Here is a 26,269-nt window from a genome sequence, read left to right on the forward strand (position 1 = left end):
CAGTTACAAATACTTCCATGCTTTTAAAGCTACAAAATAGGCCACATTAGTGACATATCCCTTGGTCTAAAAAAGTTTGTAACCAATTTAATTCAGGGCTGGATTGTGACATGGACTACACTCACCCACCGAGGGAAGTAAAATCACACCCATTCCCAACATGCCAGCGCCGCTTTCTCAGACCTTGTGTCTGGGCATGCAGAGATGAGCAAGCGCTTGCCGCAGAGTGCCTGCTTCCTCCCTTTGAGAAGATGGGTGGGGGAATGGGTGGAGCCTGGGCTCTGCAGCCACCTAGTGTGAAGAACAGCACAAGGGAACCATTGTAGATGCAGAGGTTGTTGTAATTTGCTACTGGTGTAGGCCAGAGGAAGAGCAAAGCAGGAAAGGAATTGTGACTTAGAAAGGTCTATTTGAGGTACCAGCCTCCCAGGGATACTCCTGGGGTAGTGAGTTCTGTGTGCCACCTCTTGCTGAGAACTGTACCTTAAGTCACTATTTAGGCCTTTGAAATTTGGGTTTTTACAATTAGAGTTAAATAATATCAAAACCCCATAAATCTCTTATCCAATGCTATTTTTGAAGATAGAAAAAGGAACACAAAAACCCAAGAGCAGCAATAAGAAAATATCCAACTGTAGATCCAACAGTAATAAGAAGTTATTCTTAGTGCAACGGTATACTTGATCTAATATATGCTCACAGGATCACTAAGTACATAGTTTTTTTTAATGAAAGAAAATTCCTTTGCCACATCATCCTGTATGTGCGCTCTAGCTGCTTTCATTCACTTTTGTCTTTTTAAAGACTTTCTCAGCAAAGCACCAAATAAGTAATTCTTTCCCATAAATTATCTACATTTACGAGACAAGTTTAAGAACACCAAGAACCAAAAAACAAAATAAGCACAAATCAAGAAAGTTGTTTCTAGAACAGCCAGGATGATGGACAAGGCAGCTGAGGAGATATAAAGAGTGTTTTAATTAAATAGAATTATATTTGCCTTTTTCACCCAGCAGCAATGCCAGATCTTCATGAGTCTGGAACAACTAAAGAAACTCATTTAGATCTGTTAACCAAAGAACCGGTAAGTCAGCAGGCACTCTGCTTGATGGGCCGCAAGAAATTTTACAATGGGGATAAAATCTGTTTATTTTAATTACCTACAGATTGCTGATCGTTTACTTTTGCTTGTAGTTACAATCATCATCAGATTAATATTAACATACGTTTAAAAAAATCTACTGAATCTAAGCTTTGTTTACACAAGGAATCAGCTTTCAAATTGTATTCATAAAAGGTACCAAAGTTAGGTTCTGACACTGGAAATACTGACACCCACTCATAATTTTAAGCATATGAGTAGCCCCACTGAGTCAAGTTAGCACGTATGTATATACCTGCAGATTGGGGAATAAATTACATGCCAATTTTGCAACCCTTATTCACATTCCCTGCTGCCTTAGTCAGTGAATAATTACACTTATTCCAATGGTATACACAATTACACAACTTGAGTAACAGTGGCAGACTTGGGCCCTTTATTATTAATTATTATTACTATTAAACTTAAGTCTTTCCTTTTAAGGGAAGGGGCATTCAATGAGGCTGAGCCCGATGCCGCTTGTGAGCTCTAAATTTATTTGCGTCAATCTTGAAGAGAAAGGCAGTATCACTTTCATCTCCAGATTAGTGGATACCATGGGTGAAGTGCCGTAACCATGTGAAAGGCCAAGAGATCCAGAACTACATCTTGATCTAATGAGCAGGCATTTCAGGGACCACACTTGTCTTTGTAAAACACAGGCCCTGCCTGTTATTGTCCACAGCAATGCAACAGAGAATGACAAGACTACAAGTACCTACCCATGCTCAACCCAAAATATCTGCTCTTTCTTATGAAGTTCACCTAGTGATGTCAGTAATGCATGATCTTGGTCACATTTAAGTTAATGGCAAAACCCCCTTTGACTACAATTGACGCAAGATCAGGTCTAAATTGCTTCCCTTCCTATTTACAGATATTGGACAAATGTATGAGGTGATATGGAGTAATTTGCTTGGGTCCTTCTACTCACTACCTCCTCCTCCCCACCAAAAATTTTTATTGTTTCAAGTGTCTTAAAATGAGTTGTAAAGGTTCAGAGCCAAATAAAGAGAATGACCCTCAAGACTTTATTGCTAAAAATTATTATTTATACTTCTAAGATCTTTCATTAGAGTTAAATTTTTCCAACATTATTTCCGTTAAATGGTTCTCATGAAGAACAGTCTCGGAAATGTTCTCTTTTTGCCATAGTTATCCAGCTATGCATGTCTACCACATAAACACACATAGTTTCCTACAGTTTACACAAACAAATTATGTGTATGTGAGTGGTGAACTAAACTGTATAGCAGATGAAAACCTGCTAATTAAAATTTATTCACTGTATAATTTTTTCTAAAGCACATTACTGGATAGTTAACTTCACCAGACAGGAAGAGATATTTTGCACAGTTTGCCCCTCTTACAAGCCTGCTGCTGGGCAAAAACCCACATGGATAGAAAGAAATGCCTCCCTACTGCCACAATCAGCTTTGCTTAACAGTTCAGCTGAACAGAACTAATAGAATTAGTTAGTATTCAGGTTACATTGATTGTCCCTAATGACAAACAGGCTGGCTAGAAACAAGACCATGAGCTTTAATATTATACAGGAAAATATTTTCTATAGCACGCAAACTCAACAGCTTCCTTTACGAATCTGCATCTGCCTTTAAAATCTCTCTGGTTTATGACTGAAGCCCTTGGATGAGAAAAGGTTATAGTAAAATGTTTATATTAAACAAACAAAAAACAAAATAAAAAGCCCACTCTTGCTCATTCTACTGTCACTAATTGCATGCAATGATATTAATGACCCAGTAATTGCTATACAAGTGGCAGTGAAGTGGAAAACATCATTTTGAGCCAGAGTTCATCTCTAGGTGGTAGGACTTCACCAGTGACTGAGTTAATGCCTAGTGACAGTTTAGAATATAACACTACAGATTAGAAAATGTGCCACTCTCATGCTTATAATAGTTTAGATGGACATGACATTATTTGCTTTGACCGTGTGGAGTCTAGCAGTAACCCCAATAAAGTTACATAGTTAGAGTTTGCCCTACAGATGAACCTCATTCCTTTCAGGGGAGATGCTCTATACTATAACAATCTAGAGCAATTTTCCACATGTTTGCTTCAATAAAAGAATACCTTCATCTCCTGCTTTTACATCAAGCACAACAAAAGCGTGCTTTATTGCAAAACACAAAAAGCTATTTACATCATCTAACTATCCTTCAGAAACACACAGTTTGGCACTTTAGTACTTAGATCAGTTATGATACTATTGAATGGCTTTGCACTTGGCAAAGCTAATCAGAAGTTAAATACTGTTGTGATTGTTGTATGTATGTGTCTGTGTCTAGAACAATAAACCATCATCGTACAGATCAGGGCCCAAGTTTTCAAACTTCGGTGCACCACTTAAATCAAAGTGGCCTGACCTTCAAAGGTACTGAGTGCCCGTTATTCTCATGAACTTCAGCAGGAACTGTGGGTTCTCAGCCCTTCTGGAGCTCAGACCACTTTTACTTAGGCTACATCTACACTATGGACCTTACAGCGGCACGGCTATACCACTAAAGCTGTGCTGCTGTAAGGTCTCCCGTGTAGCTGCTCTATGCCAGTGAGAGAGAGCTCTCCCGCCAGCATAATTAAACTACCCCCAGTGAGCGGTGGTAGCTATGTCAGTGGGGGAGCGTCTCCCGCCAATATAGTGCTGTCCACACCAGTGCTTTTGTTGGTGAAACTTATGTCAGCCGGAGGGTGGGGGGGAGTTTTTTTCACACCCTGACCAACAAAATTTTTATCGACATAAGTTCTAATGTAGACAAACCCTTAGGAGTCAAACTATGGATTTAAGTATCAACTGCCTAATTCTGAACACCCAAGTCTGAAAATTTTGACACATACCTATGACTGGATAGGAGGATAGATATTTTAAATAAAAACGATATTAGTCAAATTTTAAAGCAACAGTTATTCCTAAAAAATAATTTTCAATTCATCTTTGAACTTCATTTGTTCTAAGGTCACAAATCAGTTAGAGTCTGGCCCTGATTCTGCAATCAGAGCTACTAGGGCAGATCCCAGTACCCATGTAGATCTCCACTCGAGTCAATGGGGTTTCAGTGAGCTCCACTGCACCAATGGGTCTGATTGCTGGATTGTGGCCTACAAATGCATTTGCATGCTAACACAAAATATTTGAAAATCAATTCCTTTTCAACTTACCTTCCAGGATCTGAGTTCAGAGCTCTTTAGTTTCTCTGCAGCAGTTAAAACATCACAAGCATATAAAGATGAGTATTTTCCCGCATTTTAGCTGCTTATGATGTCATCAACTAGTGCATCAGAAACATATAATCCTATTAGCAATTAAAGCTCTAACCAAGTTTTTAAAACAGTTTTTGCAAAAAGGATTCTAGCATAATTTCTGTGAACACTGTGAGAAGGAACCACTGAACCACTCCAAAGAACCACTGTTACAGACTACCTAAGGCAAATCCCGCTCATCTTACTCACATTAGTATTTGTATTGATTTCTTTTGGACAGAAAACAGAAACTAGGTGTGACCCTAGTTTATAGCAGAGCTGGTCAGAAATCAAAACATTGATCATTTTTTCATCAAAATTTCCAATGTTGACTAAAACCAGAGATGGAATTTCGCAAACAATTTCACTCAAATTTCACCCTGTTTTTCAGCCATTTCTATTTTATAATATACTTAGTGCAATTCTCAGACAAAAAATTCTACACTAGCCGAGGAAAGTATATTCTGGAAAAATGCATTTCTGACCCCAGGCTGGGCAGGGTATAAATAAGTAGGGAAATGATTTTTGAATGTTATATTAATATATTGTTTATTTATTTTTTAGATTCATAAAAATTTCTGTAGATGCCTATGCAATTCTCTGGGGTCCCATTCCATTAATTAGAAATACATAATATGCAATAAAAATAATGTAATACAAACAACAACACAATATAAAAGACTGCTCATCCCACTTGACAGATAAATATGCATCAACAGAAATATAGAATAAATTAATGTAAGTGTGTTTCTGGTACATAAGTTTGTTTCTTGTTTTAGGTTAATAAATATACTGGAACTTAATTAAGGGACCTACTCTTTCACCTTGCGATACAAGTTAAGTCCCATTGATTTTAGTGAGAGTTACTCAGATCCTGCAGTACGAGAATACGCCCTAAGGCCCTGATCCTGCATATGCTTACGCATATGCTTAATTTTACACGTGAGTAATCCTACCTAAATCAATGGTACTGCTCATGCACCTAAAGCTAAGCATGTACATAAGTCTTGGAAGGATCTGATCTTAAGTTTTTTTTTTTTAAAGCATTTCAATTCTCTCTTAATGCTAATCTGCATGATGAATAAATAAAGGCTCCTTAGCAAGGAAATTGTTTTCCTTTGTGCGTATACTACATCTCGAGTATTGTTAAATCATTTATAAAGCTAAGTGAACTACAAAAAATTGCTATAAATAAATAGTGGCTGAAAATACTAAACTGTATCCTATGAAATATTAAAAGCAGTTTCATTTTGAGCAATTCTGAAATAATTCTTTCTTCCCTTCTAAGCAATCATTCTTCATTTCCTGTCTGCTTACATACCCACTTTGCATAAAAATTTTTTTTCTCACCAGCTCCCATCCTACTAACAATCAGAGCAATCTTGTTCTTTCATTTACTGCCCTTGGGAACAGAGAAGTGGTACTTACATATTTCCTGCTGTAGTACCTCTGTCTAGCTTTAAATGAGATAAACTGTCAGTATTGCCTAGGTAATGGCACTGAATATGAACAAAGACCATCAATCTAAAATAATCTTATTCTCTTACAAACCCTGTGTGGTCTGGGACAAAAATCCCAATGGACCGTGACTACATTAGTTCTTCAGGTCTTAGACTCTGTCAGGAATTTGAAGTTGGACAGACACCGATTTTTTTCACTCTCTCCAAAAATATTATTTATATGAATTGTATTTATATTTAGTTTAACGAAAGTTAAGTGGTGTTGCTGATATAACCCTTAGAAAACTCACAACAAACTCAAAGACTGACCTTTGGATATCATTTTATAGAGTTGGAGGTAATTCATTTAATTGTCTGAGGAACAGGAGAAGTAGGACGAGGAAGAAAGAGAGAATGTACTTCATGTATAGCCAGAGTCAAGGTGGCTTTTAATACATGGGCTTTCCCTCCTGGAAAAAGTACAAATTACATTAAATTGCTACAAATGTATGATCTGCAATAACATTATGAATGACTTTGTATAATGGGAGAAGGAATGAAAGTCTATAGGTTTTGTGCAGTTTTGTGCCATTTAAACCAAAAACATTTAATAACGGCACCTGTGCTAGTCTCTTTTGGGTATGTGAAAGTGCTCTTGTGAGCTCTTTGGCAGGTTCCAAGTATTACAGACTGAGAACACTGTGTAAGAGGCATTATAATCTTTAGCCACTCTGACTAGCTGAAGATTAAAAATCATTTTGTCAGAATACACAAATAAAATCAAATGTTCATATAAATCTGCTTGATCACACAAAAAGATTTCCTCCTCCCAACCAGGCCATATTTCAGGGCACAATCTGTACAGCCTTTTTATGTGTTTTTTTCTTGGACAGTTATTGTCTTTTAATTGTAACAGAATGACAAACTGATAGCATAAAAGCCTTATAGTTTTATTAAAAATCCACTTAATGATAAAGATTCAGAATGAATGTTTAGAACTCAAAAGCCACCTTGCTATTAAAAGACTTCTCTGAGCACTAGTACTGCTAGCCAGTCCAATCTTTTAGATCAGTGAGGGATTCAAGATTTTTTAATAATTTAAGCCAGAGGCCAATTACATAAATGGGTCACTTGAAAAAGTTGACAAAAACATTTAAGGAAAGCCGCATATTCCATTTTGCTAGTGTCAAAGCAAATGATCATCTAATAGTAAACTGAGCTAATGAGGTTGGAGGCAGACCTGGAGGTTCAGAGGAACTTTTCCTAGGGGCATTCTGTAGTCACCCCTTGGGTCTCAAGCATTCTCTATTGAGGAATAAAATTTATTTTTCAAATGTCTAAAATGCAGTGATTACACTGAATAGGGCTATTTAGTGCTTCATATTCAGTTTCTTGAAGACTTTGGACCATATCATTCCCTTTGCTTTATGCACAGAATGGAGGAGATTAACAGAAAACGTGCTCCCTTCACTACAATTCTACTATGTGGGTGGTGGTGATTTGAACAAAAATGACACTGTCTCTTCCTCCAACTCCATGGAAGCCCCTCTAAGCTAAATCAGTGCATTTGGGGCTCTGCGGTTTCTGGGGCTGAAGACATGGCTGGCTGGAAAAGGGACAGAGCCAGAGAAAAGTCACTATATAAAATCATAATCCTCCTGAAATCAATGGGAGTTTTGTCATTGACTTCAGCGGAGCCTAGTGGTTTTGGCATCAATTCCTTTAAATTCATAATAACTTCCCTAACTAAGATGATTTTGCATTTTATTTTATGTAATCTTGCTCCACCTTACAAAATCTCCCCTTCCACCTAGGGAAGGTTGAGCCCGCTAGAGGTACTGGGCTTCTGCATGAAGACCCAGCCTTTTGTGGATATCCTAATAACACAGAGCTTTCCTGTGCATATTGGTATATACAAGGGGTAGATGGTCAAACTTCCTGCCTACAAAGAGTGGCAAACACATGATGAGATGGTTTAGTGGAAACTCCACAGCTTCAAATCTACGGTTTTCTGCCTTTGTCCTTCCCATGGATATTTACACTGAAGGGCACAGTTTAGCTCCATGCATTTAATTACAGATTTCCTTAGGGAATTATGGTATGCCAGTTAAATAGCTATATATTTTAGGTTTCAGAGTAACAGCCATGTTAGTCTGTATTCGCAAAAAGAAAAGGAGTACTTGCGGCACCTTAGCGACTAACCAATTTATTTGAGCATAAGCTTTCGTGAGCTACAGCTCACTTCATCGGATGCATTGACTTAATACAGCTTTGAAACTTTACTATGCAGAAGAAAAATGCTGCTTTCCCTTTTTTTTAGTAGTTTATGTTTAATATAGTACTGTACTGTATTTGCTTCCCGCCCTCCCTCCCACCCCCGGTCTCTGATGCTGTCGCATTGCATACTTCTGGTTTCAAATGAGGTGTGTTGACTGGTCAGTTTGTAACTCTGGTGTTCATAACTCTGAGGTTCTACTGTAATTTACAACGAACCAAAAATTGATGATAGCAAAGGAAAAGAAAGGACATTATTCTATCGCAGTTTGTTTATTTTCACAATAGCATGCCACATCATCTTTCCAGTACTGCCATTAGCAGCATTAACTCTTCAGACCAGATTCTGATGCTCTTACTTACACTGACGTGTACCTCACTCTATCAGTAGTCCACTGAAATGCACTGGATTAATTGCAGATTAATGTACAACTAATGCGAGAATGGCTAGCTTCCAATGCCCTTTCTTTTCTAATGCATTTTAAAGAATCCTTTTGTTTGTGAGATCATTTTTTTTACATATAATTATTTAATGGAGAAAAACTACTTCCCTACCTTTATATAGGGCTTGTCTACATGGTACTTTAGTCCAAACTAGAGGGTGTAAATGCTAGTGTGCACTCGCGTGTTGCAAACTGACCCTGGTGGCACGCACTAGCAGTTTCCTAGTGCGCATTAATGTAGTCCAGTTTCAAACAGCACTACATTAATGCATATTAGGGAACTTTTTGTGTACACTAGCGGGGTCCACAGAGGCCCTGACATGCCAGTGTGCACTTGTCAAGGTTCCTCCCCCACTCTGAACTCTAGGGTACAGATGTGGGGACCTGCATGAAAAAACCCCCTAAGCTTATCTTTACCAGCTTAGGTCAAAACTTCCCCAAGGTACAAAATATTACACCCGTTATCCTTGGAATGGCCGCTACCACCACCAAACAATTACTGGTTACTGGGGAAGAGCTGTTTGGACGCGTCTGTCCCCCCAAAATACTTCCCAAAACCTTGCACCCCACTTCCTGGACAAGGTTTGGTAAAAAGCCTCACCAATTTGCCTAGGTGACTACAGACCCAGACCCTTGGATCTTAAGAACAATGAACAATCCTCCCAACACTTGCACCCCCCCTTTCCTGGGAAATGTTGGATAAAAAGCCTCACCAATTTGCATAGGTGACCACAGACCCAAACCCTTGGATCTGAGAACAATGAAAAAGCATTCAGTTTTTACAAGAAGACTTTTAATAAAAAATAGAAGTAAATAGAAATAAAGAAATCCCCCCTGTAAAATCAGGATGGTAGATATCTTACAGGGTAATTAGATTCAAAAACATAGAGAACCCCTCTAGGCAAAACCTTAAGTTACAAAAAAGATGCACAGACAGAAATAGTTATTCTATTCAGCACAGTTCTTTTCTCAGCCATTTAAAGGAATCATAATCTAACACATACCTAGCTAGATTACTTACTAAAAGTTCTAAGACTCCATTCCTGTTCTGTCTCTGGCAAGAGCAGCACACAGACCCTTTGTTCCTCTCCCTGCTCCCAGCTTTTGAAAGTATCTTGTCTCCTCATTGGTCATTTTGGTCAGGTGCCAGCGAGGTTACCTTTAGCTTCTTAACCCTTTACAGGTGAGAGGAGCTTTCCCCTGGCCAGGAGGGATTTCAAAGGGGTTTACCCTTCCCTTTATATTTATGACAGCACTAGAATTTGTACCCCTCTGGTGCAGACTAAAGCACTGTGTGGACAAGCCCATAGTCAGACTTTTGGGGGGAATTGTGGGTATGAAGATCTCTCTCTGTATTTCCATCACCAAAATGTCTAAGTGCCATGGGAAAGCATGGATTTAACCTCACCTTTCCCTTATGGCATGTGGTACAATGGTTTCTCTACCCACTTCACTATTAGCAGTGCCATCACCATCATGGCCAGGATTCTATTCTATGGATCAAGCCACTGTCAATTCTCAAGAGAGGTTGTTCTCCATAAACCTCCCTCCCAAGATCATGATTCCCATGATTCATCTGGTCACGCTTAGTCTAGAGCAGGGGTCGGCAACCTTTCAGAAGTGGTGTGCCGAGTCTTCATTTATTCACTTTAATTTAAGGTTTCGCGTGCCAGTAATACATTTTAACATTTTTTTAGAAGGTCTCTCTCTATAAGTCTATATATTATATAACTAAACTATCGTCATATGTAAAGTAAACAAGGTTTTCAAAATGTTTAGGAAGCTTCATTTAAAATTAAATTAAAATACTGATCTTATGCTGCCGGCCCGCTCAGCCCGCTGCCAGCCTGGGGTTCCGTTCACCTAGACCGGCAGTGGGCTGAGCGGGGCCTGCGGCCAGGACCCTGGCTGGCAAGGGGCTGGCAGCCAGAACCCCAGACCGGAAGCGGGCTGAGCGGGGCCAGCGGCCGGGACCCCAGATCGGCAGTGGGCTGAGGGGCCCTGCCCACATAGAGTGGGTACCTACCTTCTCCCTGGTTCTAGCCCATTCTTTTCCTCTCTCTCTGCACTGAGCTGAGGGTGGGAGTGCACTGAGCACAGGGCTGGGGGTGAAGGAGTAGGCTGGGGGTTGGGGTGTTGGGCCTGGTCAAGAGCTAGAATGAGGGAGGGGGCTCAGGGTTGGGGCAGGAGGTTTTGGTGCGGAGTGCTTACCTGGGCAGCTCCCATTTGGTGCAAGGGGTGCAGGTGGGAATGTGGGGGGGAGGGTGTGCAGGAGCTCCCATTTGGTGCTCAGGGTGGGGGTAGGAATGTGGGGGGTGCAAGAGTCAGGGCATGGGGTGTGGCAGGTGCAGGAGTCAGGGCAGAGGGCTGGGGGCATGTGAGGGAGGTGCAGGAGTCAGGGCATGCGGTATGGGGGGGCTGTTATGTGTGGGGAGGGCTGGAGTCAGGGCTGGGGTTGTGGGGGGGCGCAGGGGTCAGGGCAGAGGCCTGGAAGTGTGTGAGGGGGATGCAGAGGTCAGGGCAGAGGGCTGGGGGTGCGGGCTAGGGTCATGGGGGTGCTCCCAGCCCCTGCCCAGAGCAGCGCACAGCAGGGGGCTGGACGGGATATGCCCTGATTCCACACCCCCTCCCCAAAGCCCCGTCCCCACCTCTTCTCCGCCTCCTCCCTGGAGCAGAGAACAACGCGCTGCGGCTCCGCTTCTCCCCATCCCTCACAAGGCCCATCAGCTGATCAGCGGCAGGGAGGGAGAGGAGGAGGGGCATGAACCCAGCACGCTGGGGGAAGAGGCGGGCGAGGGAGGAGCTTGCCTGCCCTGCAGCAGTAGCCGGCAGGACCAAGCTTCTTCACCCTGCCCCCGCGGCGGGGGGAGCAGAGGAGAAGAGCAGGCCAGAGCGGGCAGGATTTTTAATGGCCTGCTGCTGCTTGCCGGGGTCCCAGCCTGGGTTCGGCAGCTGGCTGAGCGGGGCCGGCAGCTGGGGCCAGGCAGGCTGCAGCATGCCATTAAAAATCAGCTCGCGTGCCGTGTTTGGCACACGTGCCATAGGTTGCCGACCCCTGGTCTAGAGAATGCAGGATCTTACAGTGCTTCCAAACCAGACTATGTCAGATGGGAACATACTGTCAAAAATGCAATGCAAAAAACACACACCGAAGGGGAAATGTTACAACAACATATTTGTGTCTCTCATACAATAGATAACTTAATCCATTTTTTCAGGGGAACTGAGCACTTGTTAAACTGAAGATTCAGGAATCTGGATTTTGATGCAAACGATTTGTATTTTAATTTGCATAGATAATAAATATGTATTATGTTATTTACATAATTGGCAGAAAATATCCTGATTACCAGTACTTACTTCTGACAGGGCTATATCAGGGAATAAGCTTTATGGTCTTGGGAATTGCTGGGCTCTTAGCTGGCTCTGGCATCTCTCTGGACTGGTGTTTAAGTAACTGGCTTCTCTTTGAGGTACTTTCTATGACTGCTCCTTGTCCTAGCCCAGAAAGGGGCTGTGGTTGGGTTGCTTGCCCTGATCTGGCTACTTCTTACCAACAGATGATAATTCTCTGCCTTGCCGGCTACCACTAGTTGGATACCCCTTATCTTTTGTGCACTAACTGGGATGGTGAGTGGCCTCTGCCTGCTATTCCCTAGTTACGGTCCAGCATTGCTCTAGCCATAGATCTAGGTCTCTGGCCATGGGTGGGTTGGAGAACTATGCTCTACATCTCTGTGGTGAGAGTCTTCCAAGCTGGCTCTCTATGTTTAGAGGCCTGGAATATTCTAATTTTTGAGATCCCACCTGGAGCAGCCCTGACTATAACAGCCTAGAGCATTTCCTCAGCTCTCCTCAAGTTTCTTGGACAGAGTAGCCTGAATAGGGCAGGCTAAGGGTGGGGTAAGGCATGGGACAGAAAGGCCAACTCCTTCCTCCTGCCCAGCTGGGGATGACCATGCCCTTTCCAATCTCTGCCTTTGCCCTGAGCAGTGAGGCTAGCTTGGTGCAGCAGTGCCAACTCGCACCATATGTGGTATTTTGCTCAGCTCCCATGGGCATGTTAGAATATGTGAGAATTTCAGGTTTCATAAAAGAAGCCCTCATGATTGAGGGAAAAAGCTGGAAAACATGACCCCCGAAGCCTCAAAAAATAGAAGTCCAAGAAAAAAAGCATTTATTATTTTCAAAATCTGATGATTTAAGTAATTTTGGGGTCTGACTTGTGATTTCTGAACAATTGGGATTGGCAGTACTGTTCAGGGCAACATTGTCATTGATTCCCCCATTCTTAGCTAGGTATCACCTCCTCTCCAAGGAATGCAGAAGCTGTGGAGCAGAAGTTAACACTGCTCCAAGTAGCATTAATAAAAACAGCATTTTACAGCCAAATTGCAAAGGATTTTCCTAGCTCTGCTCTCCTCGGTTCACTCATCTGCTGAATATTCAACCTGATTCTGGTTTTGCTTAACTGGTGTAAATCAAATTCAGTGGAGTTAACCTGGTGTAAAACTGGCATAACTAAGATCTGACTCAGGCCCATTGCCTACCTCTGAACCACAGAAAAGAAGAAAAGGAGTACTTGTGGCACCTTAGAGACTAACCAATTTATTTGAGCATGAGCAAGTGAGCTGTGGCTCACGAAAGCTCATGCTCAAATAAATTGGTTAGTCTCTAAGGTGCCACAAGTACTCCTTTTCTTTTTGCGAATACAGACTAACACGGCTGTTCCTCTGAAACCTGACAGAAAAGAAGGGAGTTTCAGCTCCACGATACTTGATTTTCAGAGCTACTGAGTGCTCACAGGCCCACTGCTTCACCTGCAGGCACTTCTGAAAATCAGACCCATGGGCCCAGATCCTCAAAGATATTTAATTGCCTAACTAGTTAGGTGACTATATATCTTTGAGAATCTGGGCCATGGTGCTAAAGGGCACTGCCAGCATAATATCAGGTAGGCCTTTTATTGATACCACAATAATCAGGAAGTGTGGCAGGCCATGTTGTTAGGCAGTAAGGTATTATTGAAAATCTAGTATGATTTCTGAGGAACAAGGCTGTAGGCCAAGCGACTTATACCAACCAAAGAATCCTCCAGGAAAACAATATCTATTATGTCTTATTGCTATAATGAAATAATTATAGAAAAATAAAGAAAATGAGTCTTACTCATGGATTTACCCAGAGAATTGTTGACACACAAATGACAGACCTGACAGCCTATAAGAAGGTTTCATTTGTGCCCATAATTCTCAAGATATAATTATAACGGTGACATTTATTCCATTATATCTGGTTTACTGTGGGTGTTTCCCTAAACTAGCATTAAATAACTGATATATTTCACCCTTAAAGCCAGCTATTTGCATATAAATGGACATGTTTATGTTCCACATTTTCATTAGGATTACATGCAACTGTCACAGCATGTGATCCTGCTGTTCTTACACAGGCAAAGTTCAATGGGCACTTCGCCTGAGTTAAAGACTACAGCATCAGGCTCTTTTGCACCTACTTTAGTAGACTGATGGGGGGGGGGGGGCGGGGGAGGAGGTTGGTTGGTTAGCAGAGCCTGACACCATCAACAAACTGCATTTTAAAACTCCCACATTTGTCATTTAATCAATTCTGTGATTATTTCACATTTTAATTACACTGACTGGTTACATATTTCCCTGTGATTTATTACATATTTTTATGTATAATGAAATTACCAGAAACGGTCCATATGAATATGTATGTAATAGAGGAGTACGTATCCACTTTATTTTTATTATTTGTTTCCCTTTAACACTCAATTTCCTTGTTTTTGTGTATGTTTTTTAAATGATTTATGTTTATTACAAATGAAAAAATATCAAGAGCAGTTTTCAAAGATAAACACACAAAGAAAAAGATGGGAAGAACCAAGGTCCACCAATGCCCAACCTACCTGTAATTGCAGGAAATGGACTTTCCGGAGTATGCCCAACTCCTACTAGCAGATGATCTCTGCTCAGTTCTCCAGAAAAGACGGAATGCCTCCAAGGCTTTGAATGAGATACTTTGACCTTAATGTTAGAGGGCCAAATCCTTGGCTAGTGTAAATTGGCATAGTGTCTCTGAAGTCGAGGGAGCTGTGTCATTTTACATTTGCTGAGAGTCTAGGTCATAATCTTTAATAAGATTTGGCTGAGGCCAGGTTTGGATACCTAAACTCACAATTGGTAGAATATTACCTAGCAAGGAGCCCCACTGACTTCAGTGGGACTCCTCATGTTGTAAGGTACTATGTGAACAAGGATATAGCCATCTGGCACTTAATAAGTACCCAAAGCTATTGTGAGAAGCCCTTATAGGCATAATCTATAGGGACTGTATACAAGCCTGAAAAAGAGACAGAGGCCCTACAGACGCAGCAGGGAATGTTAGCTTGTTGAAAACAAGCTGCCAAGAAAATATTTTAAAAGAAAGAACAGTACAAACCCAGGCAACTTCTTTACTTGCAGACAATGTACATACATAAAAAAGAAAAAGAATAAACAAATGCCAATTTGTACTTACATATAATGTAATAATCTTTTTTCTTCTGAAATTCCAGGCCCCAGAGGTTAGGGCTGAACTCTTGAAACTTGATGGTAAATTTAACATCTTGATCTGGTTTAGCACAGTTGAGTAGAGGTGTGTTGTCCTTTTTAATAGTACAGCTATCTGCTTGGTCTTTATCAACCATGTAGACCTTATAATACTCATACTGGCCAACAGTTTTAGAGTCCACCTTTGGGCATATAATATCCAGTTTGTCTCCTATTTGTGGGTATAGTACCAGTCCTTGTCCAGGAAGGAATCTATAAGAACCAGGAGAAAAGGGGAAATGTGAGACATTTGATAAAGACTGATTCAAACAAATGGCATGTGAAACGAGCAGACAGGAATACAACGTTTCCAAACCATACATGATACAGATGAACGAAGCAGCCATTGATAGTTTGTGCCTGACAATTTAAAATCAACAAGATACGAATTTAGTTCTTGAAAATTAGAGCCAGAATATGTCTTATAAGCACTGTCCCACTTTTGGGGAGTTGAAAAGGCTTTGTGTCCCAGACAAGCACAATGATTACCAAAGCTTCCTTCTAGAGCTAACCAACTCCACAAGCCAGTGCAGGAAGGGCAGGGTCATGACACATTTTCTCCTTCCTGTTTTAGGTGGCTAGCATCTCTAGCCTCACACTGCCTTGCATTTATTTTGTTCGATACCTGCATGGGAGACCAAGGAGTGAGAGATTACTTGCACCTCCTGTTCCAGGGCACGGCACAATCTAGCCCTTAGGATTTACTAACATATCAGTTACTATTATGTGTATCGCACAGCACCTAGGAGCCTCAGTTACCGACTAGGACTCCATTGTGCAAGGTGCTGTTCAAACACAGAACATAAAGGCATTCTCTGCTCCAAAGAGCTTACATTCTACTGCCAACGTACAGTAATGTGACCAGCTTTAATGATCTCCTCTTCGCCCTTTCGCTGCCCAGTCCCATCGAGACCATGGTTGTGGTCTTTGTAACTTCAGAAAGGCTTTATTTCTTGTACTGCAATCCAAACCTCCACTATTTCTCTAGCAGCCCCTTTGGAAACTCTCAGACACAGATTTCAAAATTCTTAGGGAATCACAAGTGTGCAAGCATTTTGTTTCCATCCTGCTATGATATATTTGCTGTTGAAGTTCATTAACAGGCAAGCTTCATCAAGAACATGTTGAGTTACTTATCATAATTAGTCACTCATCGATCAAACAACAGGACTTATTTTAAATTGTGCCTTAAAAGAAATGTTTTACAAACCCATAAAGGAAAACTAAAAATAATTAATTGCAGTATTGATTCAGCCACAAAACGAAGAGCCCTATTCTCACAAGGACAAAAGCCATTGCACTTTTCTGCTAATCTTTTTTCTGAAGATGTATTTGGTCCAATTAATGCCTCGAAGCAAGTCTTTAGAGCTGGAACTACTGATACAATATCCACTAATGCCTACAGCTAAAAGCCTCTCTCTTCCCTTTTTCTCCTACCTGCCAGCCATATTGCTGCAAAGATCTTCCTTAATGAAGAATTGCTCAGAAAAACTGAAACAATGGCTTCCTAATGAACATTCTTTGTTTAGTGTTAGCATGAGCATGCTAACACTAAACAACACACTTGGAAAACCCACCTCATTCATAGGCAGTCATCCTGCAGGCTCATTAAAACATTAGAGACAGAGAACAAAGCTGTAAGCCTAAAGTACCCCCATCCTTTAGGTAGCTAAAGGAGCCCACCAGCTATAGCATAATTAATAGATCAGAAGCCGCTAACTCAAAACCAGCAATGAGGCCCCCCAAGTTTCTGGTCTGTAAATTGCGATTACTTGGTCCTGCACAACATGAGTTTAGGATTTATGATTTGTACTAATGAATGGGATTATTTCACTCACAAAGCCTTTGGAAGAATTATATTTGTTGTGAAGCAGTATGTAGCAGGAGAAAGGCAATCGTAATTACAAATGCATTAAAAAAAACAAGACAGTGTTATGGCAAGAAAAGTACATGTTGCTGTAATTCACTCGTGCTATTTAATTTCTGTGTTACAAATATTGGGCTCAGCCTTGCCTACCGGGCACAGGCCTACACTGGGGCCAGCATGAAGCTGCATTGCCTCCCAGAGCTCATCGGCATGCAAGAAGAATGCATCCAGTGCTGCATCCCTAAAGGGAGCTGCATATGCTCTCTCCACAGCAGAGGTGGCCAGAATGGAGAAGCCTCACCCCTTGCTTTCTTCTCCCTGTCGCCTTTGGAGAGGCCAGCACCTTTGGGGGCACAAGCAGAGTAGCAGGGAGTGGCCAACCCTGCACAGGGAGCGTAAAGAGAAGGGGCAGGAGAAGAAGTTACGGTACTTCTCTCCCATATACTAGCACAGGGGCTGGCCACAATCTTGGGGCAGATTAAAGATTACTTGTGCTCCTCCCCACGTTGTGCCAGGATAAAGGCCAGCTGCTGTTTGGTCCCAGGCCTGCAAACATTTACTCGTGTATTTCCATTGCAGATGATGGAAATACTTAATGCAATTTGCAGAAGTGCTTGCAGAATCGGGCCCTTTGTTTTCAATGAACCAGCTTACATTTGCATGTAACATGGACATAAATATTGCATTAACTGGGTTAGAATTTGTACCTGCTTACCATAAATCTTGCCGATATAATTTAGAAGCCTTTCTGAAAAATAACAAAAAGGACCTTTAAAGCTGATCCTAAATTTTGGGAGCAACGGGTCAATAGGGATGACTGAAGTGAATGGAAGTTTGGAGTGCAAAAGGAATGCAGGCCAGGGCCCAAAGTCAGTATGGGAGAACAGTTTTCAATTCGAAACAGACACATAGTGGGAAACATGCTTTTGGTTGTTGTTCTTGTTTGGGTTTTTTTTAAGGAAATAAATAAATGCAAAAGAATAGAAAAACGGACAGGGAAATAAAAGGTTAAAGAGCTTTAAAAGCCACTTAAAAGCCAGGAATCGGAATATAAAGGGTAAAGGACAGAACAGTCCCATTATACTGCTTAAACACATTTTACAAGAGCTTTAACTGATGCACTGGTTGAGACATTACAGCAGATGGAATATTCTGGCTATGTGTCTGAACTCAGCATATTCTGAAAACTGAACCTGACAAAGCTTCTTCCACTCCAATGTTCAGACTTCTAGCATTTAACACTGATGAGGTAAAGGGAGGGAAAAAAGGAGGCCTGAAAATGAAAGGTGGTGCTAGGAGCCTGATTGAGTTGAAACCTTCTCCACAGTTTGTGGCTTTGGCTGTGACCTTTTCATGAGCAGAGTTCATGCAATTTACTTTCCTTGTGATAGTAACTTATAAATATGGGTGGAGACTGTAAAGATCAAGAGCTTCACCTGATTCATTTATGTGGCATACAGAAATGTAGTGACCTGTAACTGGGAACAGTTATTATACAATAGCATACGAGTAAGGCTGAGATTTGCAAAAATATGAAACTAAAATTAGGCTCTCAAACTTCATTGCACCCCCTTCTGACAACAAAATTACTACATATCCCTGGGGGGGAGGGCCCAAGTCCTGCCGCCCTGGGTGGGGAAGAGAGACGACCTAAGTCCAAGCCCTGCCACCAAAGGTGGGGTGAAGCTCGGGCTTCAGCCCTAGGTCCCAGCAAGTCTAATGCTGGTTCTGGCGACCCCATTAAAATGGAGTCGCAACCCACTTCAGGGTTCCAATTCATAGTTTGAGAACCACTGCAAAGACTCCCTAAGGCTGTGAGTCTCAGATCCCGGGTCAACTGGCTTGGGCTCCCAGGGCTCATGCTTTTGGGATAAAATATGAGTGTAAATGTTCCCGCTCGGGCTGCCACCTGGATTCTGAGTGAGACCCTCTCACCTCATCGAGTTTCAGAGGCCAGGCTCCAGCCTGAGTAGGAATGTCTACACTGCTATTTTTAGCCCCACATCATGAACCCCACAAGCCCGAATCAGTTGACCCAGGGTCTGAGACTCGCTGCTGTGCGGGGAGAAGGGGAAGAGTTACAATGTAGATGTCCCCCTATATTTTTTCATTTAGGTTCCTAAATAAATAAACTGATTTTCAAAAGTGCTGAGTAAGGCCACTTACCTAGGTGCCTACATATGGAATTAGGAGCAGAAATCTAGGACCGCATTTTTGAAAAAATCTTGGACTAAACCTTTACATCTGCAAATGGAGGACTATGTTCAGCCTTGGTATAAGTTAACAAAACTTCATCAGGGCTGAAAATAGCTTGTAATATTTATATCATTGCATCTACTGTTTACAAGTTTTAAGCGTAGTGAGCCAAACACCTCTCTGTTGAAATGGTTGAAGGGCTGCATAATAAAGTCAATAAATTGCTCCCATCCTACAGTCCTAACAAAAAAGTCAGTGTTTGAAGCCAACTAAGGTAGCAGCAGGCTGACTGCAGTGTTAAGACATTCACACATCCAAAATCCATCCAAGTACGCTGGAAGTGATTTGAAAGGTGTTCATGAGAAGGTGCCTTCAACTAATTAAAAGCTTATGTCAAATAGAAGTGTAACTAATACGGAGGATCAAAAAGTCTTCTGAATCCCACGAACGATGCCAAAGCAGCGGTACCAGTGTCATGTGTTACACTAAAGATCACACTCTGGATTGAGTCTCACAGCAAGGATACATTAATTATTTCTGAAACAGTCGGGGCAAATTCTGCAGCAAAGATACCCACTATGAGGCTTAAAGGCTACATGCAGACCCCATAGTCTAAAATCCTACCCTCCAACTGCCTGCTTGCAGTGCAGATTTCCATTGCTGGAGAATTCAAACAGGCTATTTCTGTTAATCTATCAAGGAGGTATAAAAGAACAAACAAATACTAATGGGTAAATAGACACACACACACACACATGCAAAGTAAGGAACAGATCCTGCTTCCATTGAAATCAATGGACATGCAGCATATTTTCCAAGAATGGGAGTTTTAGGCCAGGAGTGCAAGACCGGAGGAGACTGAGGGACAAAGGTGACTTTAATCTACCTTCATCCCTCCCCAATGCCAGGAATTGGATGGCAGCCACAGCGATGTTCTAATTTGCACTTGGTAGCTGTCTCAGGTCCCAAGGGATCATTCCAACAGCCAGAGTTTGCCTGGCCATAGGGACACTCCTTTTTGCCCATGAACGTCCCTTATGCTGGCAGCCCCACACCAACAATGAAGTTTCACATTCCAACGCAATCCTCGGGGGAAGGATCTACTGGTTTATGGCTCCTTTATGCAGAGAGGCAAAAGGAGCCTGCTGTGTGATCAAATATCCAGCCCACAGAAATTTGTCATTGCAATGATTACTCTGGGAAAGTGTGCAGAAAATATTTTAGGTATAATGAATGCTGTGCATTGAAATTAATGTACTTTCTCTGTAGGCATGTTCATACCAACAGTGCACTTTCACTGAGGGTCCAATATTTGTTGACACTGTTCAAAATCCCATGAACACAAGTCCCATCCATTATTTAAACTATTCACTCATCTTGGCCTAACAAACAGTAACATACCAAGTATCACATTCAATTTTCCCAGAAAACATTACAAAAGACATTTTCTTTAAAAACTGTAGATCAAATATTCATATGCTTCAAAACAAAAAAAGTTGGGGGGCTGGGCAGGGAAGAGAACTGGAACAAACAAAGTCTGACCCTCCACTCCCATTAATATTACTGTAATTTTCTACACTACACTTTGTGCTTCTACCGTAAGCCCCAACCATTTCCTGGCATTAATATACTATCCTGGTCAAAGTACTATAGAATTTAAATTTAAGAATCCTATAGAAAGGATCTCATTCTCTATTAAATTTGATAAGAGTTTTAAGACCAATTTCTTAAGAATGTAATTAAATTTTATAAAAACCTATTACATTCACCCCTATTAAATTATATAGGACTTTTCCATAGGAGTAACCTGTCAAACCTGCCCTACTTCCTGATATTAGACTCTACCAAAATTAGGAGTACATCTGTAAGTGGAACTTTTCATTGAGAATATGTGCTATCCTTACTACATAGCTACTTCTGAAAACTGTAAAATAGTCAAGGGAGACAAATTCTTAGACTACATTAATTAATCCTGATGCCAAAAATATGCGCTGCTGTGCTTTTCCCAATCTGGGAACCTGTAGATACTCTCAGCTTTGGAAATGAAGTTTGAACCTAGACATTTCCCAATAATGTTTAAATGAATGCAGTTATAAGAAGCATGTTAGTACCTATTAACCTCGAGTATGTAACTAGGGAAAGAGTGCCAAATTTGCATGCTCTAATATCTTATCTGAAATAATTGGTATCAACATTTAGTCTTAAATTAACATGACAAAAATAACCCTAAAAATTAAAACAATCAAGTTGCTTCTTAAAAATGAAAAATGAAACCTTCTGTTAAGGAATCCCAGCTACTTACCTCTATGAAGTTTAACTACCAATCTGACTATAAAGTTACTCATTGAAAAGTTTCATTAAGGAAATGTCATGAATACTAATAGCCTAATATGTTAGATGTGGCCATGTTGCTTGTAAAAGTACAAATTGCAGCAGACTAAAGAATATTGTGCCAAGTATATCTCCCTATTTAAAAAAAAAAAACAAAAGAAAACAATGGCCATTAAATAATACATATATTCATGATCTTGCTTTTAAAACAATGACAAAATTAGTATTTTGCATATCAAACCCCATATCTGCAAACCCCATTTTGCATATCAAACCCCAAATGACTGGAAACCAGTTGTAAGTGAATGAGTTCTCTGTTCGATACAGAAATACAACTTTTATATCAATCACTTTCTTATTCTATTTCAAGTTACGACAATAATTTGGAGGTACTGCATACCTTATTAGAAATTATATCTATGCATTTTCAGAAGCAGTAACTTTATGGACCTGATCCCACTGAAGAGTAAATTGCCACTGAGCTCAATGGGAGCAGGGCATGTACTTAGCTCCCCAGTAGCTGAGGTAGTAGAAATATCAAAATGAGCTGCATCAAAAAAGATGAAGGTGAATCTCATCTTTCAAAAATCTTATAGATTTTTTTTTTAAAGCCATTAGTCTTGCACATGTCCCCTAAGAGAAAAATTACCTCTGACTGTGGGATTGACACCAAAAATATAATGTGATGATTGAATCAATTTAACACACAAATTAGAAGAGTAAACTTTGAAAATTTAAATGAATTTCATTCCATTTCATTCTGTTTCATTTCAATTGACTTAAACATGGTTTGGAATCTATTTTCCTTGCCAGTGTTATATGATTAGGCTATCAGAAGCACATAACAAGGTGTGACACCAAATCTTAAATGATGCACTTGTTTAAAAAAAGTCAACCTCTCATCTAGCATCTAATCCACCAAACTCTTACTCAACCAGCAGTCTTTGATCATGCAAGAACTCTCTCTTACTTTAATGGGACTATTCATATGAGGAAAGATTATTTGCATTAATAAAGGATGATAGGATCAGGCCCAAAAAGAGATTTAATAACAAAAAAAAATCACAGTTATAACTTAAGATCATTGAAAGTCAAATTAACAAACTATAAAATATCACAATGCAATTTTCTAAAACTGGGGCTCTTTTACACTCCCTTTCGTGAAGGAAAAAATAATGGAAAAAACCACCTCAATAAAGGTACTTTTTTGGCTTGGAAACATTCTACTTATTCCCTTTGGCAAGCCATTTGAATACAAAAGCTTCAAAATAGTATCCATTGAAATAGTCACTATTCTCCATACTTTATTATTGGATTGTGCAGGGCCTGCTCCCCCCTTCCTATATCCAACGTACTCCACCCTGCTTCTGCCTAGATAGGAGGAAGTACAGGCAGTGTGTTGGAAAAGGGGTGTGTCAGGGGTTCAATTCACTTAGAGCTTGTCTACATAAACATTTAGTTTGCAGCAAGCTGGGATGTAAATCTATTCCACTTTGAAACAAGAGTAGATCCAAGTGCACTGAGGAACTGTTAGTACAAGTCCACACAGACACTTGGCATGCAGCAGGCTAGTGCTGGGCAGATATACCCACCCAGCTAGCAGTGAACTAAATGTTCATGTAGACAAGTCCTCGGTCGCCATTATGGACACAAAATAGCAGCATTGCCACCAGTTAGTGTGACAGAAGTCTTCACAGCCCCAGACATGACATACTACTTTATAGAGGACCAGATTCTACTCCACTGAAGTCAGTTGCAGAACTTCCATTGACTGCAGTGATGCAAGATCAGGGTCACCTGGAGAGAGGGGGTGTCATATATCTACTGCTAAAGGCTTGGCAACCTTTCCACAATGACTCTGTGACGGTAGATTTAGTCTAAATTGTAGGTGGATGGGAGAGATCAGTTTCAGCTGTTCCAATTGGCAGTTTTTGGTAATCATACTTTACCAAATGCTACAGAAAAAAGAAAAACAAAAAACAGAAAAAAAAATGAAGTACTTTTACGCACATGCCCCAAGGTATATAGATTTTTGAACAAAATAATATTTGCTTTGCACAGAGCCACAGAACTGTGCATTGATTATCAGATAGTGCCGTTATAGAACATTCCTGAAGAGGGGACATTGTGAAGTCATGCAGCCCCAGCTACTCAGCCCTGAGCAACACTGGGAGGCGTAGCATCCCCTGTAGCTCTTGGGGAGCAAAGCCACTAAAGCTACCCTTTAGAAAGGTCCAGCATGCTCTTGCTTACGTGGCCAGCCAGCTCGAGAGGCCATTGCCAGGGAGGAGGATGGGGGGTGAAAGCATGGTCACATTTCTTCTGAACCCTTTACAGAAGCACCTCTAGGGGGTCACAAATCGGGTACAGTCTTGCACTTGAAGGAGCACAAAGCCTCCAGTTGTGACCAGCTCCTGGGTGGGGAAAGTCACACACACCATCTTTTGTGTACGTGCAAGGGGCCAGCCACAATCCTGCACTGAATCTGCTTTCCTGGAGATACCATTAAATTAGATACCTTATCTAATCATGAAAAGATCTGATTTTCAAAGGCTATGACTTCAGCTTAAAAATTAGCTCTCATTCAATGGAAACAATGCATGGTGCAATGTAGTGCAGCCCAGACCTTCTAGAGCTGCCACCTCAAGCCCTGAGCTGAAATAGTGGCCATTGATCCACTGCACCTCCAACCCACGAAGCCCAGCAACTGGAGCCATGTAACTGAGTAGTCAGCAGCTTCTTCCTCAGCATTTCCCTCTGTACTGGCCTATTCAAAATTAGCCTCTCCCGGACATGGAGTGCAGAAGTCCTGATGAATGGCTGCTCTGCCTTCAACTGCCTCATGCAGGGCTACTACAAGATTTTTGGAATACATCACCTCTTCCATGCGTGCTCAACCATGGGGGTGAATTTCAACCACACTGCATAAAAGGCAAGATTTTACTTTGCTGGGGAACCTCCTTTTCCCTCACTGTTCGACTGTTGACTAGGAAAAACACTAACACACCCACCAACCTCATTAAAATTTAGACAGGCTCGTGCTTTACACCCCTCACTACCAGACATAAATCTGGGCTCAACGATTGGTGAAAAATATGACCTCACAGATGGGGAAAACTGCATTTCCTCCTGCCTGAAAAGAAAATGCCTATCTGGCTTTTTTTTACATCAGTATGGGGAGTAAAGTCTGGCTTTTTTCACACCAGAATGCAAACCAGGTAGTAAGGCCTGAGATTATGAAAATGTGTAGGATCTAGCCCTTTTAACTGGACTGATATTAGACTTCTGTTCAAAACTACAGCTTTTATATTCAGCTTTCTTACGTGACGTCCACATAAAGTACTATTAATAGCAATTAGCTTTTTTGTATTATTGTGTAGAAAGCAGTTACTGCAGTGGCATAAGAATATAAAGCACTAGAGAATTCAGATCCATTTACTAAATCAATTCTGGTTACCACAAAAGAGAAGCTAATGTGCTGTAGGCTTGGTCTCCAAACTGAAGACTGTTATTATGAATATTACCGATATTCTATTTTTAAAACTGTGTTTGATTATATTACCAATATTTTATTTTAAAATGGTATTAGATTATCAGTTTGGTAACACTTACACACACACAAACACACACACTTCAGTAGAAGAGGTTCAAAAAAAAAAAAAAAACGCAAGTGGCTGCAGTGGAGAGTGGAAGCCGGTCTGTATAAATGGGTTATTCTGTGGAATTTCTGAAGAGAAAACACTCAGTAGGTGCATTGTAATTAGTTGCTCTTTCTAGTTACCTCTTGATAAATGATGCATGCAGCTCTGGATGAGAGCCCAACTCTTGACCCATGACACCACTACACACGTTAGTACTTCAACCAGGAATCCCAAGCCTCAGAGCTCTTTTTGTTTTGTTTTTTACACAGATGTACTTCTGGTAATACACAAAATGAGCCCTAGATGTTAGACTTCTTTCAGAAGTGCTTTATGTAGTTATGTTCTAAATACACTTGAGGAAGGATTTCTGACTCAATCGTTCCAAATGGGCAGCATGTTTCATGCTGGGGTTAAAGGACAGAGTACAGAAAGACACACATCTCACATTTACGGCCACAATGCTTAATGTTAAATGTCCTCCACTATTTTTTAAGTCTCTACATGCAGAAATTATTCATAAATACTGGTTATTTTAAAAACAGAAGATCAGAAGCCGAGAGAGAAATGCAACCTCTATCATGAAAAAATACCCTTAAAAAAATCAACATTTTTTGGATAGCACTTTACTGCCCCCTTTTGCACTTTAACATTAGAACAGGTTTCAGCATGAACTTACTTATGTGAAATCCTGTGTGATAATGGGGTACAACAATAGGGCACTAGGTTTACATAGGATTATGTTATCACACACACTGCTTTTGGAGCATCTTGCAATTACCTAAAATGTAAACAAGTGAGGTGTTGATCCTCCATGGCGTTCAGTCTGCAGGGAACCAATCAGTAATTGGAGGCTTGAATGGACATTTTCTACTTTAATCTGCTTGCATGTGTGTGCTTGGGGTGATTGTTTGTTATCGCAGGTGGCCCTTCTTTCATACTTTTCTAAAGCAAAGATCATCTGCAACTTGAACCTGGTTTATTCATTGGAAAGAAAAGAGTGACAAAGGGTCATCCAGTTTGGGAGCCATTAAGGTGTTAGCAATCCTTGTGCTAAAAGTATAG

General features: G+C 40.9%; 1 protein-coding gene across 1 annotated transcript in view; it reads right to left on the bottom strand.

Annotated features, from left to right (window-relative positions):
• EFNB2 (ephrin B2) overlaps positions 1–26,269 on the bottom strand; it is a 51,827-nt gene that overhangs the window by 10,763 nt on the left and 14,795 nt on the right. Inside the window, exon 2 of the mRNA XM_048854792.2 lies at positions 15,102–15,385. Within this exon, the coding sequence (XP_048710749.1) occupies positions 15,102–15,385 (284 nt within the window). The remainder of the gene's footprint in view (positions 1–15,101; positions 15,386–26,269) is intronic.

This window comes from Caretta caretta, chromosome 1 (assembly GCF_965140235.1).
Source record: "Caretta caretta isolate rCarCar2 chromosome 1, rCarCar1.hap1, whole genome shotgun sequence".
Classification (NCBI taxonomy): domain Eukaryota; kingdom Metazoa; phylum Chordata; order Testudines; family Cheloniidae; genus Caretta; species Caretta caretta.